Source organism: Nymphaea colorata, chromosome 9, assembly GCF_008831285.2.
Source record: "Nymphaea colorata isolate Beijing-Zhang1983 chromosome 9, ASM883128v2, whole genome shotgun sequence".
NCBI classification, from domain to species: domain Eukaryota; kingdom Viridiplantae; phylum Streptophyta; class Magnoliopsida; order Nymphaeales; family Nymphaeaceae; genus Nymphaea; species Nymphaea colorata.
In genome coordinates, this window is record NC_045146.1 from 1055595 (window position 1) to 1078114 (window position 22520).

A 22520-nucleotide genomic window follows, 5' to 3' on the forward strand; every position below is an offset into this window, starting at 1 on the left:
TGCATCGGTGTTAGGAGTATCCCAAGCACTACAACGGTTCAATTTCATTTTTTGGATATCGGATTCGTATCCCACGAGTTGCTTTACTACAACGGTTCAATTTCATTTTTTGGATATCGGATTCGTATCCCACGAGTTGCTTTACTACAACGGTTCAATTTCATTTTTTTGATATCGGATCCGTATCCCACTCGATGTTTGGATCATAGAGTTGCTTTTATGAGGCGGCTGCAACGTCCAAGTGAATGGTGGAGACCTACCACACTTTTTTTAGTTTCATCCAATTCTTTGTTTCTTTCTAGTACCTGACTTGACCTACATTCAATATCTCATGGTATTTATTATTCTTGTCACATTTCAATTTTGTATAGCTCCTCTTTGCATCACAGATAATTGACATATCAAAAATTGAAATGGAGACTCTCTGCCTACCAAGTATCTTATGCCGACAATATTCTTAATACTAATTTATTATTTTTAATACTATTATTAGTTTGGATTAGGTACTTCTCTACCAATTCATCATGTAACAAAAAAAGTAACCTCCATAGTTTGAGTCTGTTCAACTATTTAGTTGTTTCTTTTTCCATAACACACAATCCCAACTTCATTGATTAGTTTGTCATATATATAGTAGCAAGCCAATTAACTTTCCTTATGAAGAGAGAGAGAGAGAGAGAGTTATAAATGTGGCATTGCATGAATATAATCAATTTCGCTACCGGAGTCATTGACTAACATTAGCGAGTAGGAACGATTCGGTTGTGACCCGCCAAAATATCCAGACCCGCACAGACTGCCTTATCTGATTTCCGAATTCCGAGCCAATATATCCAATTAAATATATCCAGATCCGAGATCTGAACTCCAAGCATAAAGCCAGGGAAAGCTGGAAAGTACGCCAACGGCTATCTGGACCATTCAGGGCACACTTCTCCACACAAGGGCAAAGAGCGTCATTCCGGAAAAACAAAAGGGTGAATTCGACCATTTAAGAAAGAGTCGGTAAATTCGATATTAAAAGTTAAAAAAAAAAAAAAGGAAAAGGAGGAACCCCCGTTTCTTTTTTGACATTCTCTCAACTATCCGAGCCTCTCAAGAGACTTCTCCGGGCAGGAACTTTACCTTTTTTACTGTGCAGTAAAAAAATTTTGACGGTAAAACCTGAGGACCTCTCACTCTCTCCCCTGGAGTCTCTATATCTGCCGCCCTCTCTCTCTCTACTCTACTGTGAGATTGTGTTGTGACGGCTTCTATCTCTCACTCTCTCTTTAATCTCTCTGTTCTTAATCTCGTCGCCACCATGGGGCGGCGACGATTGTTGCCGCTCTTCTTCTTCCTCCTCATCGCCACCTCCTCGGCCGTGCCGCTGCTCTACAATAGCCTTGACGTGCGCCCTCTGTCGAGACCATCCACCCTCGATTCCGCCCTTCCCTGGAGCGAGACCCTTGAAGCGACCGAATCCACCACCGACTCAGCCGCCTCCTCCTCCCCCTCCCTCGTCTTCCGCCTCGAGCACCGCGACTCTCTCGCCCTCAACTCCAGCGCGGCGGAGCTCTTCTCTCTCCGTCTCGACCGCGACTCCGCCCGCGTCTACTCCATCGATTCTCGGCTTGCCCAACAAACCCATGGCAGGCCCATCTCGCACGGTCCCTCTGGAGCCGTTCCCCGGCCTCGCCGGAACGTCACGCGCCACCTGCCCTCGCGTCGGCCGAGGTCATTCTCCTCCTCCATTGTCTCCGGCCTCTCGCAGGGCAGCGGCGAGTACTTCACGCGTGTGGGAGTCGGAACGCCGTCCCACTCAATGTACATGGTGGTGGACACCGGCAGCGATGTGATGTGGATCCAGTGTTCTCCTTGCCTTCGCTGCTACACACAATCGGACCCGCTCTTCAACCCCAGGGCGTCATCGTCGTTCGTCAACCTGCCGTGCTCCTCGCCCATTTGCCGGCAGCTGGATACCTCCGGCTGCTCCAGGCGCCGTTCGTGCCTTTACCAAGTGTCTTACGGCGACGGATCCTCCACTGTGGGCGACTTTTCCACCGAGACCCTGACCTTCGGACGGACTTCCATCGGCCGAGTCGCCCTCGGCTGCGGCCACGACAACGAGGGCTTGTTTGTGGGAGCCGCCGGTCTCCTCGGTCTCGGCCACGGCGACCTTTCCTTCCCTTCGCAGGTCGGCCGGATCTTCGGTCGGCGCTTCTCTTACTGCCTCTCCGACCGTCAAGCTGGCTCCACTCCGTCATCGACGCTCATCTTTGGTGACGCTGCACTGCCGGCTCCCGGGCGCGGCGCGGTGTTCGCTCCCATGGTGGCGAACCCCAAGTTAGGGACCTTCTACTACGTCCAGCTGGTCGGAATCAGCGTGGGCGGCGCGCGAGTGAATGTCGCGGCGTCTGAGTTCCAGATCTCTGCCAACGGAAACGGTGGGGTGATCGTCGACTCCGGAACCTCCGTCACCCGCCTGGTACAACCGGCGTACATCGCGATGAGGGACGCTTTCCGAGCTGGGACGACGCAGCTGAACCGCACGACCGCTGGATTCTCTCTCTTCGACACGTGCTACGACCTGAGCGGCAAGGATGTCGTGAAGGTGCCCACTGTCGTCTTCCACTTCGGTCGAGGTTCCGACCTGTCACTGCCGGCGAGCAACTACCTGATTCCGGTGAACACCGCCGGCCTGTTCTGCTTCGCCTTCGCCGGGACCAGCAGCGGCCTCACCATCATCGGCAACATCCAGCAGCAGGGCATTCGGGTCGTCTTCGACCCCGTCGCGTCCCGAGTCGGTTTCGTCCCTCACGCCTGCGGGTAGAGTGGGTCTCGGCTCCCGTGCCATCCGGGCTTTATGAAACTAGTCCTTGACTTTTCCTCAATTTACCTAAACGTCCTTGAGATTTGTTTGTATCAAGGACGAAATGGAAATGAGATTTGATGTGCCGCTACCTTTCTTTTTTTTTTTTTTCTCATTTTCTTTATTTGTTCTTTTAAAGTTCTAAATACATATAGAGGATGAGGGAATTTGTGCTTTTATTTCTCTTGTAATAATATCGATGTACGCTTTCGGTGGCACCCAAATTCTTGTCTGATCTCTCCTCGCATCCGACTGTCAAACACTTGAGTTGTATCCAATTATAAAGAGCCGAGACATGTTGTCATTGTCATTGTAGTTGACAATAAGCTTTAATTTTAGAAAAGAACAGGCTCAGTTTTATTATTGCATAACCATGGTCGCCCATGACTTTCAGAAAATAGTTACAATAGTTGTGCTTTCACTTTGCTCTCCTTTAATTATCATCAGAAAGTACTCCTACTGTGATGCATGCACATTTACAAACTCAAAGCTCAATTCCCAAAACTGCCCCCCTTTTTAGGGTCTGCCAGAGAGGATATTTTGGGCATTTTCTATCTTGATTGTGGGCTAGTAGGAATTTGGCCGTGCAACGTACGGTGGTGGAGGAGCATGCGATCTGGTTGCTCATACCGAGGTTTGTTAGCTTTTCGTCATTAAGTATTTGTTGTGGGGTACTTTAGCCATTTAGGGTAAATGAATGCGCTGTCATCGGAATCCGTGATAACGCTCACCGAGACGAGTAGAATTTTGCAGATAAATTAAGTTTGAACAGGCGTTGCCAATGGCACGGCTAAAAAATTTTCTATGGTTATTTTTAATTTAAAGTTTTAAGAAGCATTGCAAATTTGCAATAAAAAATATTGGTCCCAGATTTGGTTTCGGGCCCACCATCAGGACTTGACATAAAATATAAATTGAATAAATAAGTATATATTCAACTGAAAAACATGTTAAAATATAATAAGAATACTTTTTCATATATTGAAATAGTAATGTTCCAAATATACATTTACAAGGACATCCATGCATGTCTTTGGGTTTTGCTTCTCCCTTAAATAATTCAAGAGAAACTCGAAAACCGATTCAAGAATATGTCCACGAAGTTATCACATGGAAAGAAACTTTCCTGAAGCTTTTGACACTGACTTGACGAAACCACCCACTTTTTTAAGAGAAATGACTCGTTAATGCTTAGTTATAAATCAACATGTAACATATGAAGTCAAATTTTGTCAATGCACTCCCTGTAATTCTCATGGGTGAGGAGGCATTCTTCTCGTTTCTTAGTTTGGTCTAATTTTCGTTTTGTTCGTGGCTGTAATCCATTATAGAGTTAATTGACCGATTTTTTGCCTTTATGCATTCCACTTCTAATTTGATTTGGGTAGGAGAGAGCCAAGTCCAGTGTACTCAGGCTTTCATTCATAATCGATTAACTAATCATAGTTATTATTGATAACGAATAAATGCTTAAAATGATTGCTTTTTAAAGGTCGTTTGGCTAATCCAACAAACATTTTTAGACTGTTTTATGAATCAATCTTAAAGATTGAAATGAATCCGTTTTATGAATCTGCATCAACCGTTTTAAGAAACTGAAACCTTGAATTTTGATTCCATTTCAGTTTGAGGAGGAATTATGACTCTGAAATTTTCATTCTTGAATCAAAATTCCAAATCATCAAACACTATTTGCTTCTGGTATGGAATACAGATTCCCTTTCAATAGTTGTGAGTTGTGGTATCGGAATTTTTACATCAACCGTTTGATTCCGATGTTTAAAGGGTCAAATTGATGGAGCTGCATTTATATGGGAGGATGAAGCCGCTAGATGTCTGAGAAATTGAAGATTTGATGAGCCAATCCTGCATGTTGCATAGTATCCTTCCGCAGGTATATAACAATGTCCCTCATCTATGAAACAAATATCCTAGGGCTATACCTCAAAAATTCTTTTTGGTAACATCTATATTAACCTTGCTTTTCAGGGAGAGCAAGATCTTCGCCGGGGAAGAACTCAATCAGAGCAAATTTGAGGCTCTTCGATGATGTTCATACTCATTTTATGGCTTTCAGACAAGTATTATCTTCAATATACATATCTCAAGTTGAATAGATTGCCTCGTTCAGATGTGAACCATATAGATCCATTTATTCGTTACCTGTTCATACAAATGTCATTGGGAAATTAACCAATAAAGCTATGGTAATGATGTCTATGCACATATATACTTGTGGCTTTGGATAGTGTTGGTTAATCGCCAGGCATGTGAGCTGCCAGCACTACAAGCAAATAAAACTATTCCTCAGCCACCACCTTATTTCTCCTTCTAACTTCTCGTATGGAGTAACTTTTGTGTTGTTTTCTTTTACGAGGAATGACATTGGTAACATTAGCTCCTCTTGAGCCTCCTTTCTGTCTTTTCTTATTCCGTCACTCTATTCCTATAACTTTCAATTCTGGGGATTTTACCATGAAGCTGGTGGAGAGAGCTCTGTCATTGTGATGCCACTGTGACCAATTTGAACTTCCTTTCTTGTCATTCTTTCCTCTCAGTCTTCGTAGCATCATTAATGATCAGTTTGCTTCTTCATGGTTTCTGACTTGTTTTTTGGGAATTCCAGCCAGCATGCAGAGAGAATTTCTCTGTACATCTTAGTTAAATGATTTTGTTCTATCGCTATTTTAGAATTTACACTTTCATATTCTTGTTTTTCCTCAATGCTATGCTCAGCTCTTCGGCATAACGATGCCCTTACGAATACCGCTTTGTATTTGAGTGACCGTGTGCCCTTGTAGTGTTACAATGCAAGGGTTAATCCAATGATTCCCTTTATTTCCTTCATGTTCAGCCTATAGATATGGGCGTAGCAATTTGTTCTCGATATTTTACTTCAATTGGCCAGAAGTGTGAAGGCTTTGGCAGGTGTGTTCCCCGTGAAACTTCTTTCCCTTCTTTCCTACTGATCAAATACTTCCGGCATAAATTTCCTTATCAAAAGCGGCTACAGAAAAACCTCAATCGGATAGCATAGAAATGGTAGCCCTTGTTCACAACAATCAATGATTCAGACATAACAAAAGTTTAACTTGGTATTTGCAAATCGATATTCAATGCAAGCATTCCTTATATGCAGTGCGAGCAGATTTCATGTCATCTGTCCACTACTCGAACTTCCCTTGAAAATGCTCGTATGTAGTGAACATATCTAGTTCTTACTTCATAGATTCTTGGTCCGATGGCTTGCGACTGCCATTTCCACTCATTTCATTGGTTACTGCATCTCCATGCAGCAATTTCTGAGTTTCTGTTTTTCTTGAAATGAGAATGGTAAAAGAAATAGGTTTGCTGAATGTCAGCGGCATCCAATTTATATAACGTCATCATGCTGGTTCCACTGGATTCTAGTTAGTTCTCTGCTATCCGATCAAACTGTTGTGGTCAGATTACTGAAGCCAATGTATTACAAATAAAAATCATAAAACAAACTGTCGCAATTAAGTCTCTCTTCTCATCTCTGACCTCCGTCTGCACACTCTTACCATTGATTACTAGATCAATTTTACTATCATATTTGGTGATCGGATCGAAGTATAGAGCTTAAATTAATTGTGGTGAGTGAATTCTTGGGGATTGTGGTGTTTGCTTCGACAATGGCTACTTCAGGTTTCCAAATAATTCGGAGTCTGCTCTAGAACTGATCACAAAGCTGGTACTTTCAAGAATCACCATACATCTTTGTTTTTTCTGTTTTAAATTGATGTGTCACTATATCGATGATGAAGAAACACGCAGGCTTCAGTGCCATTATAGCAAAGATGAAGAAAGGCCTCACTTCCACACACTTGACGTGTGGGGTGAGTGTCTATTTATATTGACACATGTTAACGTTACATTTTACAGTTGTCCATGGAAGACGTTATAGCTAAGGATACACTTGCTATATAAAACAGTAAATGGAAGATCTTCATATAACTGCCGATTTAGCATCCCTGTGATTGCACATTAGAGAACCTGGCTGTTGAATGTAAGCTGGCATCTCATCTATAACGATTGAAGGATGATTCTTAGCATAATTATCCTTAACATGTCCCCTCAATTTGATCGTGTGATCTAAAACATTCAAATTGGTTCTGAATTGGTCATAGAGTGCAACGTCTAATGGTCTTATTAAACCATACGCAATTTGTTCATTAGACTGAAGACATTGAACCTTGATATGCCCTCTAGTTATATGGTCTTTCACAAAGTGGAAGTCGATTTCCACATGTTTTGTGTGAGCGTGAAAAACAGGGGCTTCAATATTATCGCACCAAAGTGTGGGAGGTGTGGCTGTTTTGAAGCCAAATTCTTGTAGCAAAGAATGATTCCATAGTAATTCTGCAACTCTTCCTACTAGAAACTTATATTCAGCCTTTGTACTCGATAGCCATACGGTTCGTTGTTTTTTTGAGAACCATGAGATGACATTTACTCCAAGGAATATCAAACACCCTCCGCTCGACTTCCGATCGTCCAGACAGCCTGCCCAATCGGCATCGGCATAGGCTTGGAGAGTAAGCGGTTGGGAGGTTGATTTAAAACACAAGCCATAGTTGAGTGTACCTTGGACATATCGCAGAATTCGTTTGACCGCTTGCCAGTGATCTTGGGTTGACTGATGCATGTCTTGACAGACTTTATTGACTGAAAAAGAAAGATCCAGCCTGGTAAAGCATGCGTGTCACGACCCAATTTTTGACACCAAAAATTTTCTTTCATTTCTATAATAGCGGAAGCCACATTGAGTCATGACCAAAACATAAAGAAATCAGACATTGTTTTATTTCAATAATAAAACACTTGGACCCAAACAAAAATAACCACAAATTCCTAAAAACGACGCAGTATCCAGAATGCCAATGCCCGTCCATCACAAGACTGAGGTCATCGCTCCAAAGCCAAAATCTATCAAGTACTACCTATAGAGATAGAAAGAAGGGTCAGAATTCCTCTGAGTATGAGAAAATCCAACTATGAATGGAACATGACCCAAAATAATATTTAGTTTCGTAAAACGATTCCAAAAAGGTCTTATGAACTACAACCATAAGTTTTCTAAAACTTAACACATATCAGAGTTACATCACATCATCAAAGACAAAACGATGTGTGCACAACCTCCAAAATTTCGTAGGCTTCCAACCGTGGTTTTCTGACAATATCATGGTCATCGTGTCGAGCAACAGAAATCCCCGTGGGCACTCACGGGCAGAACAGAACATCTCTTCACCAGGCGATCCAACGGATCGAGGGTACCTGCAGTGAAGCCTCCTGAGATATCCCAGATCGCCGCTGCAGCAGCATGGTCTCTCTAGGAACCCGGGTGGAGAGACCAGGAGTCTCGCTCCCAAACAGAAACAGAACAGAATCCCGGGTCCTTGTGCCGCCCAATACCCTGTGGGCCCTCCAGTACAGCCAGAGGAGTGTGACTACTACCTCCCGGGACTAATCCAAACACTGGGCAAAACAGAAAGCTCGCACTCGCATAAACCATCACACAAAGTCCACGTTTCGCCTTCGAATTTCAAAAGTGAGAGTTTCTCCTTACTAGACCTTGTCTAATACCCCTCTCAAAAACCGCCCTCAGGCTCGATTTTTCAAACAAAATAATTCAACCATTTTAAGTCTTAATTTAATGGCACCAGAACAAAATCGATAAGACATGCACTGGTATGGTATAGAGCATATCACATCCAGACTAAACACAACAATCACTATTTCAAAGCAAGGGGGTTCAACACCCTTATCCTGAAATTTAAATAATACAAAAGGTACCACAGAGCAATAATGCATAAAATTACGATTCTTCCATTGAAATTGCAAACCAATTTATAAAAACCCTCTTTTACAATTTCGAAAGAGTTCTTTGGTTCTTATAGAAAATAACTTTTGCGGACCCCTTTTTGAAGATGTTTTTAGCAAAAACGTTGCGGCCTGAATGATTAAAAATTTTAACAGCCTTTTCGTAAATGTTGATTAAGAGGTGGACCCGCTTTATAATTTTTGAGCTTTAATATAAAAACGAAACCACTCGTTTTTCTTCATTTCTCACCCTCGATTTCTCTCTCATTTCTCTCTCTTCGTAAGGGAGCTCCTCTTCTTTTTCTCGTTCGACGGTGGAGCCTCCACCGGCCTTCAGCCACCCAAAACCAGGGAGAGGGATCTCCTTCTCCCGAGAGATCCCCTGTTCGAATTCTTCCGGCGCAGCCCCAACCGATCGTCCGACGCTCCCAACCGCCGTCGTCTCCTCTGCTGCTCCCATTCTTTTTTTTTTCTTTTCCCATTTGACGCCCAATTTTTTTTTCTCTCCACACGAGAGCTCCTTCCTCCTCTCGTTCGACCGGCAGTGACTTCCACCACTCTTCCACACCCAAAACCAGAAAGCTCTCCGTCTCACGCGGGAACTCCTTTTTCTTCTTCCCGTTCGTCCGACGGTGGAGCCTCCATATATCTTTAACAAGAGAAATCAGCCAGAGTGTGAGAGGGCCTTCCATCCTCCTCTCTCATTTTCCCTAGTGCGCAACAGAGATCCCTTTCTTCACCGGGATCCCTTCTCTTTCAGTCGACGGGGAGAAGGGGGGGCCACCCGCCGTTCCTCTATCCATCGACAGTGGCAGCCGAGAACAAGAATGGGAGGGCAGAACCCCTCGACCCATTCTCAGTTTCTGTCAACGAGGGAGAGTTGCAGGTAGGTTCCACCGTTGCAAACGACTGGTCTCTCACTTTATTCCCCTCTCTCAAAGTTCACCAGCAACAGGAGGACTAGGAAAAGTGGGTGATCAAATCAAAAGGCAGAACTGAGACGTCCTCATAAGCCACCCGTGTTAATGTTTCGTCGTCGAATGGATCACAAAGGGAAAAGGAAAAACGACAGCTTAAAGCGAACAACGACATCAAGAAGAAAACAAACGGCCAGAATTCCGTCTGGCGAGCGCATGCCAATAATGGACCCTGCTGTCGACGTTTGTGACAGAAACAGGACAGAGGTTTCCGCCCACCCCTGGAAATTTGGGAAACATACCGAACTTCTGGGCATTGAGCATACCCTCTTAATAGTTTCATCACAACGAGGTCACTACATTTTATCAGCATGTATATGTTTATCTTCTTTTCAAGACTCAGCAAATCTGTACCTAGTATGCTCTAACAGAGATATCTTAAGTAGGAACACCCTAAATCATTTCAATCAACGTCTCAAGCATGGATTCATAACCAAATGTAAAATTACATAATCTCATGTAATGTATCCATACGCAATCAAAAATACCTAGGCATCATGCTACCTTCATCACTGAAAATCCCCATACTACAACTCATGCATAGATTCATATTCATGCACCAAGATACATAGATCTACATAGATATAGCTTCTATAAGAAATCAGAAATACACGGTTTCATGCTCTATTCATAGTTGAACATTCCCATACCTTTTTTTTTTATTCCGAAATGACTTCTCCTTTTACTTCTCCCTTTCTAGCAGCCAACCACTTCAATCTTCAACTAGAAAGAGGGCAAAGATGAGGACGTCCCTCTCTCTCTCTCTCTCTTCCTTTCTTTCTTTCTCTTGTCGTTGGAGTCTCCCGTTGAGGGCTGCAGCAATAAGAGATGACTAATTTTCAATCTCTCACAAGGAAATCAATCCCCGTCAGTTGTTTCTTTCCCCTTCTTTTCTTTCCAAAACTGTTTCCTCTATGATTTAATTGTCAGTTTTCATTTTACGTAACCTTCAATTAAATCTGCCGTTTGTAATTCTTCCCCCTATTAATGTTTTCTATAAATAAAGAAAAAGGAAAGAGATCATGGGCGTTACAATGCGTATTGAAGTGCTCCAACGGCGCTACAGTAGAAAGTTCCATTGTCATACGGGATTCCTTCCTTCTGAAGTTTAAGAGAGGAACTCTTAGGTGTAGTGGACGCCTTTGCATTTGTCATGTGAATGCGTCTAAGTATATTGAGTAAATAATTCCTTTGACTAAGGTAAATGCAATCATTTTGATAGTGGACCTCAATTCCTAAAAAATATGATAGCCGACCGATATCTTTGTTAGAAAAATGTTGTTGAGCTCATGAATCACCTTTAATATTACCTCGTTAGATGGGCCTGTTACTAGTATGTCATCGACATAAACAAGAACAAAGGCTTTGCATCCTTGAGAAATGAATAGAGATGGATTAGAGGTAGAGATATGAAAACCCAGGTGTTGAAGGAAGCTGCTAAGGCGCAAGTACCAGGAGACCGTATAAAGCCTTCACTAGACGACACACATGATTAGGGTGGGTGGGGTCGTCGTAACCTTGAACCGACAACATATAAACCTCTTCAGTTAGAAAGCCATTTAAGAAGGCATTATCAAAATCTAGCTGACGGATGTCCCATTTCAATTGAGGAGCTAAGGAGAGAAGCATGCGCACAGATGTGGGTTTAATGACCGGACCAAAAGTCTCATTAAAATCAACTCCAGCTTCTTGAAGATAACCTTTAGCCACAAGCCAAGCTTTATTTAGGACGGTATTTGTGCTTGTAAACCCATTTGGATCCAATAACATGAAAATGATCCTTCCGAGGCACTAGTTCCCATGTTTGATTTTGCTGCAGGGTATGAAATTCGGTATCCATTGCTCTACGCCATTCTGCATATTGAGAGGCTTCTTTATAACTGACAGGTTCTTGGGTATGGATGATGGTCAGTGACTTGATAGTGACAAAAGTTTGGCTTTTAGGTGGCATGTCATCGACAGGGTTACCATGGGATGTGTGTGAGAGGGTGCTATCATGGAAGGTACAAAAGGTATGGAGTCATTGGATGGGGAAGGTGATGGATCGGTTGTCGGGGGGGGGGGGGGGGGGTGGGGGGGCAGTGAGACGTAGATGGTGGTGAGGGAGTTGAAGAAGTGATGGGTTCGTGATGTTGGGATGTCGGTTCAGATGGACTAGAGGTACCGTTTGTGGAGTCTGATTGAATGGAAGTAAGTTGATTTGGACCTTGGTCGATGGTAGGATGGTGGTGGTTTAGGTTTATGAGGGAAAGTCTCCATAAATGAATATCGGCAGAGCTATGACTGTTGGCAGTTTCTAGTCCTTGGAAGCCAAATTTGCTTTCATCAAAGAAAACATGTCGACTGATATAATTCTCCTTTTCTTTTGGATCAAAGCACATATACCCCTTATGCTTGATACCATATCCAATGAGAACACATAACTTAGTTTTGAGGTTTAACTTGTGTCTGTTGTAATCTGTTAACACAGGATAACATGTAGAACCAATTATTCGAAAGAGAGAGTAGTCTAGTCTGGTCTATGTTTGAATATAATCTCATATGGGTTTGTTGGCTGCCATGTTTTCTGGGTAAGCGGTTTATGATGAAAACTGCTGTTTAGAAAAGCATCAACCTAAAAATGAGATGGCATTTTAGACCAGTGAAACATGCAAAGTCTCATTTTCACAACATGCCTATGTTTCCTTTCAACTAACCCATTTTGTTATGGAAAATACCATGCAGGACTAGAAAACTTTCGAATTGAGTGTTGGTAAACTCTCTTCCATTATCTGATTGGAGAATTTTAATTTTCTCTTGTAACTGATTTTGAACAATAGATTTGAAATCAACAAATCGTTTGAACACATCCAACTTATGCTTGGGAGGAAATAGCCAAACAAAACGAGAGTAGTCATCTACCAAAAGCATATAATAATTGAAATTTTCCCTTGACTCACATGGAGATGGACCCCAGACATCAACATGGAGGAGCTCTAGAGGACGAGTCGACTTGTGCAAAGCTGATTTGAACGGCAATTTGTGAGCTTTTCCAATAAGACATCCTTCACAAATTCCATCTTCTTTATTTGAAAGCTGAATAAAACCTTTAGAACAGAGAATTTCGATCAACCTTTGATTTGTATGTCCCAAGCGTTGGTGCCATATATCAGATGACGCAGGTCGTTGACCTTTGTCCGCCAATAGTGCTTGCTTATTTGATGGTTTGATCTCATACAATCCTGCCCGTGTTCTTGACCCCAATGCCAGTACTTTGCCTGTTTGAAGATTCTTCACATGGAATCTAAAAGGAATGAACTCAAATGTACAATTGTTTTGTAAAGTGAATTGACTTACAAACAGTAATTTTTTTGTAATCTAGGGTGCATGAAGAACTCGACGAAGTTTAAAATCTCGACCATTAGATTGTATGACCATATTTCTGACATCAGAAATTGAAATAGAGGAACCATTGCCTACAATTATACCTTCGGCTCCCTGGTAGGTTTGTTTTTCGGTCATCTGATAATCATCCATAGTCACATGATTTGTGGCTCCAGTGTCTGGGTACCATGCTTTGTCTTTGGCTTCCTCAAGTGTCATGGCATGGGTACCATGCTTTGTCTTTGGCTTCCTCAAGTGTCATGGCAGAAAATGCTTTAGGAATTCCCAACAATCTCTTGCAGATTGACATTCGACAATTGATTTTGCTTTATTTTGACCTCCATTGTTGTTAGAATCAGCGTTGGAAGAATTGTTCAGTCGTCCTTGATATCGAAAGCGGCCTCCTCTTCTTCCACGATAATTAGCTCTACCTCGTCCCCTGTAAGTTATAAAAGCAACCTGAGTATTTTCAGATGTATAGGATACAGACCTTTTCGACTTGAGAATCTGAATTCTCTTTTCTTGGTTCAGCAACAAATCATATAGACCATTGAAAGTGAGCTTGTCAATGGTGGTACTGGTAGTGACAAAAGTGACTAACCTTTCATACTCTTTGGGAAGCCCATTCAATGTAATTTGAACTAAATCTAGTATCGATATTGGATGTCAAACAACAGCAAGAGTATTGGCAAGAGATTTCACATAGCCTAAGTAAGAAACCATGTCACCACCATCTTTTTTTATAAAGTTCAATTACTTCTTTAGCATCATGATACAGAAAGGAGTGTGCGTACCATAGGACCTTTCCAATTCGATCCAAGCTTCGTGGGCCGTTTCAACGTGAAGAATTTGTCCAAGAACTTGTTCGGAAACCGTCGCCATTATCCAGCTCAAAGCTAGCTGATCCGAGCGATGCCAAGATTATGCTGGATTTGCTTCAGTCCGGTTGTTGGCTGTTTTGATGTATTGCAAAGGGGCAGACATTGACCCATCTACGTATTTCATGAGTCCTTGGGAGCACATTACAGTTTGGATCTGACCTATCCAAAAGAGATAGTTGTCAGCTTGATAGAAACCAAGCTGGAGGCAGCGTTCCATTGTGCAGTAGCAAGAGATGCCATGGATGAGTAACAAAAATGAGAGTGATTGGTTTTCAGCAGAGGGACGACTGTTGATGTCATTGCTGGCGGCGCAACACGGTTCCTGCAGATGATGGTTGGGACAGAAGCAGGAAATCCCAAAACAAAAGAATGATGTCGAAATGAATCACCCGTAGATGGTGGTGATGGTAGCAGGCCAAACAAAAACAGGGCAGAAATAGGTGATACTTCAAAAATTAAACGATTCTTTGAGGAATCACCAAAAATTCTGAAAATTTGTATGAACAAGCTCTAGACACCTGAAAATCTTATGAAATCCTGCTCGACAATTGCAGTGGCCGGATTTGATAACACCAGTGAGTTTTGCTACCGTGGACAATTAACAGTAACAAAGAAAAAAAACAGAGTAGAACAGAAGGTCAGCTTACAGCGGACCTTCAAAAATTGAGTGCTTCCTCGAGAAATCTCAAAAAAATCTGGATTTTTCAGGAACAATCTCCTGACACCTGGAAATCAACTCCTTTTTTATGGTTGCAGTGGCCAAATATGATAACGCCGGTAGTTTTTGTCGTCGTGAACAGTAAGTGCTTTTCCTGTTCAGTGATATTTGACACAACTCCGGCAGGATTGGGGTGTTCACAACAATATGACAGATTTGGGCATAAATCAGACAAAAGCAAATGAAAATTGCACATAATGAAAAAGAGGAGCGAACGCAAGCACTCTTTACAGATATGGCTTTGATACCATATTAGGATTGAAGCAAACATGAAGAAAGGCCTCACTTCCACACACTTGACCTGTGGGGTGAGCACCTATTTATATTGACACATGTTAACGTTACATTTTACAGTTGTCCATGGGAGACGTTATAGCTAAAGATACACTTACTATATAAAACAACCATTGGATGATCTTCATGTAACTGCCGATTTAGCATCCCTTTTCATCGGCCTACATGCGCATCCTCAGAGATGTCTTCCTTTTGTTGGTAAGTTTGAAATTACACCATGTAAATATATGTAAGTTTTTCAATGAGACTAAGGTTTAAGATATTTGTCAAAATTTTATTTAATATGGTTTGAACAACAAGTCATTAGGATAGCGCTTAATAGCCTCATATATTAGACTTGAGGCTGCATTAAAAGGTTTAAATTGTAAGATCCCCAATTCAAACAAACTAAGGATCATAATAGAGTGGAACTTAAATTCACACTGGAAGTAGATTTAAGGTTGGATTTTAGAGGGGAGAGAGGGTGGAGGAAGGAGAGGGTATTCGACTTAAATCCACATATGTGATATCCTGATGATCTCAAATCACCACGGCTTTCAGATCTGTTGTGAAACAAACACACTGTAAGTGTGCATCTGAACACAAATCTTCGGATTTTGAATCCCTGGTAAACAATGCACCCCTTAAAAGAATTTTCTAAATTTTTCAAATTCAATTTCATCCAATTGAAATGATAAAAATTCTACTTCGGAACACTGGATTAGTGATCTCAGTATAATATATGATAATAAAACTTAAAACATGTCATGCGCGACAAAGTAGTCAACAATATGGCGTGGCATATTGATATAGCTGCCGATGAAAGCAATTTAGATTCAGAAAAGAGACTCATTTTACTCTCTCTCAAATGTCAGAATCAAATCCCATTATTATGCAGACATCGGAATTTGACAACAGAATCTTCTGTTTTGCCTCTATTCTGCTTACATTCTGTAAAGTTTTTCATCATTTCTTATTATCCAAGTCTTTAACAACCAATGCAACCACAAAATGTAAGTGATAAGAAGATTTCTGTAGCATTTAATTAAGAAAGTCATAGAAAAAGCTCTGTAATATAAGCTTCAAGCTTTGTAGTATGTAACTCGGGCATGAATTGAGTCGAGCTAACTTATGGATCACTTGGCTTGATCTCCACTCGAGCTCTAGTGGAACTTGACAAGGCTCAAGCTTGATTAAGCAACCAAATCAAGTTTTGAACTCGACTCATTTAATCTCGAGAGATAGAGAGACTCATGCTGGCAGCTGGTTGTGGAGCAAAAATTTGACAAATTTTATCCCAATTGTCCTAAACTCGACAATTTAGGGAATCAGTTATATGGCCGAGCTGAGTCGAGTTCTTGTAACTCGAACTCGACTCGATTGGTCTACCAGTCTTAATCGGTTGGTGAGGGTCAACAGGAAACAATATTGGGAGGAGAAAGTCTCCAATATTGAGAGGAAAAAATCTCTTGCTGTGTATTCACGCAAGAGAGCAAAGCATCTCTTTATAGAAAGAAGCCTACAACAAATAAGAAGATACGATGGGAAAAGAAAATAACAAAGTAGAGATCTTCACGGTTTCTATCGATATCCACACTTTAGCTGATCCTTGCTGATCGTTGCTATATTGATCTTCTTTTGATCGTTGCAATTCTATCACTCCCCCTCAAGTGGGGCGTACATGTTGTGACATCCCCACTTGCTGGTGGCTATCTTAAATTTCAGTTTGCTGACTCCTTTAGTCAAGGCGTCAGCAACTTGATCGGTGCCTTTAATGTAAGGAGTTCTAATTTCTCCAGATATGACTTTCTCTCTGTTGTAATGACAATCGATCTCAATATGTTTGGTTCTTTCATGAAATACAGGGTTTGTAGATATGTGCCTTGCAGCCATGTTGTCACAGAACATATCCATTGGCTTGGTAATACTAAAATCCATTTCTTCAACAAGGTTCTTAGTCCATGTGAGCTCACTGGCACCAGATGCCATTGCGTGGTATTCTGCTTCTGCACTAGACTTAGCCACCACTCTTTGTTTCTTGCTTTTCCAAGATACTAGATTTCCTTTGACAAAAACACAGTATCTTGTGGTAGATCTTCTGTCACGAATGTCACCTGCCCAATCAGCATCAGTAAAACCAACAATGTCAATGTTTTTGTTTCTTTTATACCAGAGTCTCTGCCCTGGAGTACCCTTCACATAATTGAGGATGCGATCAACTGCATTCATGTGAGATTCTCTTGGACTTTGCATATATCTGCTAATGACATTCACAACATAAGAAATGTCAGGATGAGTAACTGATAGATATATCAACTTACCCACAAGTCGTTGGAACCTTTCTTTTTCAACTTCAGGTTCATCGTCACAAGGTCCAATTTTGAGGTTTGGTTCAATAGGAGTGTTTGTCGGTCGAGCATCTAACTTTCCAGTCTCTTTTAAAATATCTAATGCATAATTTCTCTGACATAGCATAATACCTTTGTATGATTGAGCAACTTCAATACCAAGAAAATATTTGAGTTTTCCCAAATCCTTTATGTCAAAGGTTTTCTTCAAGTAGTCCTTTAGAATCTGAATACCTCTGTGTCATTTCCAGCCACAACTATGTCGTCTATGTAAACTAAGACCACACTGATGTTCTCTCCATATTTTTTGACAAATAAGCTATTGTCTGAGTGACACTTGTGGTACCCTGATTTTTAATGCCTGACTCAACTTTACGTACCAAGCTCTAGGAGATTGTTTTAAACCATATATGACTTTATTGAGTTTGCAGACTCTTCATTTCCTTTCATCTGGGTGACTTGATGGTAATAACATATAAATTTCTTCATTGAGCTCTCCTTGTAAGAAGGCATTTCCTTTCATCTGGGTGACTTGATGGTAATAACATATAAATTTCTTCATTGAGCTCTCCTTGTAAGAAGGCGTTTTTGACATCTACTTGATGTAGACTCCAATTCAAGTTGCAAGCAACAAAGAGCAATATTCTCAAGGTGTTCATCTTTGCGACGGGAGCAAATGTTTCTTCATAATCCAACCCTTTAGTATGTGTGAACCATTTAACCACTAGACGAGCCTTGTATCTTTCTAAGGATCCATCGCTTTTGTACTTTACTCTATAATGCCATTTGCACCCCACTATGTTTGTGTTCTTTGGTGCGATAACCTCCCATATTTTGTTTCACCTTAGAGCTTCAAGCTCTTCATCCATAGCCTTCCTCCAATGAGGATCTTCTTGAGCCTCTTGAAATGACTTAGGTTCTTGAATGTTATCAAGATTTCTAACAAACTTTGCATGATTGTTAGAAATTTGATTGTAGGAAACATACTTGTTGATTGGGTAGGTTTCATAATCTACTAAGTGTGAAGGGGCACACCTAATTCTCTTTGATTTTCTGAGAAGTGTTGAGTTGTTCTCTACATCTTTGATAGCAGTTGCAAGTTCTTGATCATTTGTGGGGCTTTCATTCTCAGCATGAATCTCATTATTGGCTCCCTATACATCAACTACAGTAATAAATAAGTCATCATAATCATGCAAAGTTGAGTTAGTGGGCTCCCCCTGACTTTGTCCATCCAGATTGACGTTAAAGTAAGGGAGAGATTCATTGAATTGCACATCATGGGAAATAAAAGTTTTTCTAGAGACAGGGTTGTAGCAAACGTACCCTTTACTTTTTATATCATAGCCCACAAAAATGCATTTAATAGATCGGAGACTTAACTTGTCTCTTTTTGATGGATGTTGCCACATATAAGCAACACATCCAAACACCCGAAGATGATCAAGCTTAGGTTGCGATCCCGTGAGACGCTTGATAGGACTATGGTAGTTCAACAATTTGCTCGGAGTCCTATTAATAACATAGCACGCTATAGAAATAGCATATTTCCAATAATTTTTTGGTACATTCATCTAAAACAAGAAACTTCTTGCAACTTCGAGTAAATGTCTATTTTTCCTTTCAGATATACCATTTTGTTGAGGGGTATCTATACAAGACGTCTCATGTTTAATACCATGTTCACCAAGAAAAAATTTGAAATCATGATTTTTATAGTCAGTGCCATTGTCGGATCTAATATTTTTAATTTTCAGTCTATATTGAGTTTCAATCAATTTGTAAAAAGTTTTAAAGTGAGAGAGCACTTCGAACTTATTTTTCATAAAATAGACTCATGTAGTCCTAGAGAAATCATCAATAAAAAGCACATAGTAACGAAATCCATCCATAGAATCAATAGGCGCAGGGCCCCAAACGTCAGAGTGTATTAAATCAAATGGTTTTTGGCTAATGGAATCAGATAAAAAAAATTGAGGTCTAGTCATTCTAGCAAATTTGCATATTTCACACTCTCTATAATTGAAACAAAGATTAGGAAATAAATAATCTAAAATTCTAGAAGATGGATGTCCCATCCTTTGGTGCCAGATTTCTCCATTGTTGGCATGATTTACGTTCAATGCATGATTTATAGTTCTTATTTGATAGAGTCCATTGAGGAGTTGCCCTTCACCAATCGTCTTCTAAGTCATCCGATCCTGAAAAATAACATTAGTAGCAGAAAATACTACATTGCAATTTAATTCCTTTGTAATTTTAGCAACTGATAAAAGATTGTTAGTGAGTTTAGGCATCACAAGCACATTGCTCAAGTAATTTTTGTTAAAAAAATATATTTTACCCAATCCATTGACAGCTATGGGAGCCCCGTTGGCAGCAGCTACAGGACCAATATCTCTAGAATGACAATAGGAACTTAAGAGAGAGGATTTATTGGTCATGTGATCTGTTGCTCCCAAGTCAACTATCCATTGTAAGTCTTGACCATCAATGTTATTAACAAAAGTAATAGCCATACCTGTTTTGATTGTACCTTTGTCCCCCGAGTTGGTTGCGATGCCGGCGGTCCTTTGGACTTGAAGTTCTTTAATCATTTCAGCCAATTTGTTCAAAGTGATCTGATTTTCCAATGAAGCCGTGGCATGATTTGCTTGATTGAAGTTGTTCTTTCTTTTTTCTTGATTGCGAACAATGCTTCTAATGGAAGAATTCTGCCCTCTTTCAGGTTTCCCATGAAGGAACCAACAGGAATCTCGAGAGTACCCATTCCTCTTGCAGTGAGTGCACTTAACTTTCCTAGAGTCCTCACGTTTGTATTTGAATGGCCTCTCACCGGTGGTTGAATAAGCATTATTGCTTGTTGCAAAAGCCATTTTTTCTTCATTAGGTATTTCTTGACAACCGTCAGCAGCATTCCCATAGCCTCACTCCTAGACTCTTCACGCATAAGCAAGGACAAAACTGATGCTAGAGATGGCAAATCATGGGCCATAAGTATTTGACTACATAGTTGTTCATAATCGTTAGGCAAACCGGCTAAAATTTCAAAGATGCGATCTTGTTCGCGTTGCCTTTTGACCTTAGTAAGGTCTATAGTCAGAGGTGCGTATATATCCATCTCATCCCATATTGCTTTAAATGTACCAAGATATTCACTAATAGATGACGTTCCTTTTCTTCAAGCAACCTTCCTTTTGTGCTAATTGATACATACGAGCAGTGTTGTACTGCTCTCCATAAAGGTCTTTGGCACCTTGCCAAACTTCTTCGGCGGTTTCTAAGAAGGTAAAACTCGCTACGATCTTAGGCTCCATAGAATTTATGAGCCAAGATGCTACAGTGTCGTTGGCAGACCTCCATTCCTTATATTTTGGATCATTAATGGCAGGTTTTTTTATACTACCATCAATATAATCTAACTTAGATTTTCCACTAAAAAATCGTGTAACTGCCTTAGACCATGGCAAATACTTGAAACCATCAAGCAAGGTATGAGTAATTTTGAGATTGGGGTTCATGAACGACAATCTTATGCATCGACCCATTGCTGGTTTGTATGATGGTGGCTTCATCGTTGTCATTCCTGGTTTCCCTTTCTTGCTCCATAATGACTCACTGCTTGAAGCTTGATGGTTTTTGCCTTATATGATCTTATTACGCTCTGATACCATGATAGACTGAGATAATGATTAGAAAAGAAGTTGGTGGAGAGAAAAAGTGGCACACGATTTACGTGGTTCAGCCTTGCAGCCTACATCCACGAGCAAGAGAGACCAATATTCTGATATTATTGTTGTCAGCCGATACATTTGTTTATGTATTTATACATCAAGAGAATATTGAAAAAGGAAGGGAATTTTGAGAAATTTCCATAAACAATGTATTCGTTAATTGATGACCGTTGCCCAGCTTTCTTTCCTTGCTGATCGTTGCCATATTGATCTCCTTTTGGTCGTTGCAATTCTATCAGCAATGAAGATGAGATGTGTAGACCATGATTGATGGTGCCAATTTTTTTTCATTAAGACTGAAAGATATAGTGCAATCACTCAATTGACTGAAGTGGCTTCAATTAAGCATGTAGAGCACTTATTGAATCTAATTACAGGACTGTAGACAGAAAGAGGAAGATGAACTTGACTGTCGATGCCCAGCATCAACTGGAACGCATCGCTGCCATGGTAAATATGGTATATGGAAACTTGCTAGTATAAGATATGTGATCGTTATTGCTAACCTTGCATCATCCAATTCATGGAACTCATGCACGGAACATGTTAAACCGTTTCAACTCCTAGATGAGTTTTTATGCCATCAATTCTGGCTTCTAATATTGTCAAGAAGCTGGTATATAGTGGCTCCAAGGGTTTTGATGTAACTGGTTAAATCAATGATAATAGAAGGCCAATCCTAGTTTGGTTCTTAGGAGGCTGTTTGACATTAGGAACACTGTGTGAATGTTACATAAATCTATCTTAAAGATTGGGGCAGATGTATGGAACAATTGAACAACGAATCTACAATACTCACATTAGATGTGAAGGATGAATATTCCGTTGATCACCCCTCTTCAATCAGGTTCAACCAAACAAGAGTCAAGTGGCTTCTGTTCCACCCTTTCTCCTTGATGCTGATAGATTTACACCTAACGATTAAACATATCAGGATCATGAGAAGGAGACGATGAACTTGGTTGGTTCCCTTCTATACCGTTCCTTGAACACTACATGACGAGATATGAGACAGTGGTTATGTTTTGATCTATGCTCATAACATTAATATCCTTTGTGTCTAGTTCCATAGCCAAGAAAAACACATGCTGCTGTTTTGGGGTCAAATTTGGATTCATTTGTGGGAGTGAGCCAGTGGATTACATTTTGAGCAAAAAATGTGAAGCGCGGAATAATTTGGCAACCGATTAAATCAGAACTGAAATGGCGACATGCGATTCAACTTGAGAGTAGACAGTCGATTAATAATATATACTGGAGTTCGGAATGTCTCGACCAAAAAAGAAAGAGGCATCATTCATCATATTCAATCCAGTTTCCACTACAAGTCGATTCTTTCTCTCCACGATGCCGTTTTACTCAGACATAGATAGGCATGAAAAACAGTGAATGATTCCTTGTGACTCAAGAGTTGATTCAGACTCCTTTCCACAAAACTCCCCACCATTGTCCGATTTAGAATTAAGAAAACATTGATGGATATCAGATTCTTTTCTTATTGGAAGGAGCTATGAAAATCTAATGAAGT

At 40.8% G+C, this 22520-nt stretch overlaps 1 protein-coding gene across 1 annotated transcript; it reads left to right on the top strand.

The window, feature by feature from the left end:
• Positions 1-1214: 1214 nt before the first annotated feature.
• Positions 1215-3030, top strand: LOC116261395 (aspartyl protease family protein 2-like). The gene has a single exon (XM_031640132.2). It carries the CDS (start codon positions 1304-1306, stop codon positions 2810-2812), a length of 1509 nt encoding a protein of 502 aa, XP_031495992.1. The 5' UTR covers positions 1215-1303; the 3' UTR covers positions 2813-3030.
• The last annotated feature ends 19490 nt before the right edge of the window (positions 3031-22520 follow it).

Coding starts and splice junctions, on each gene's coding strand:
- LOC116261395 (XM_031640132.2), top strand. CDS start 1,304: ATGGGGCGGCGACGATTGTTGCCGCTCTTCTTCTTCCTCCTCATCGCC.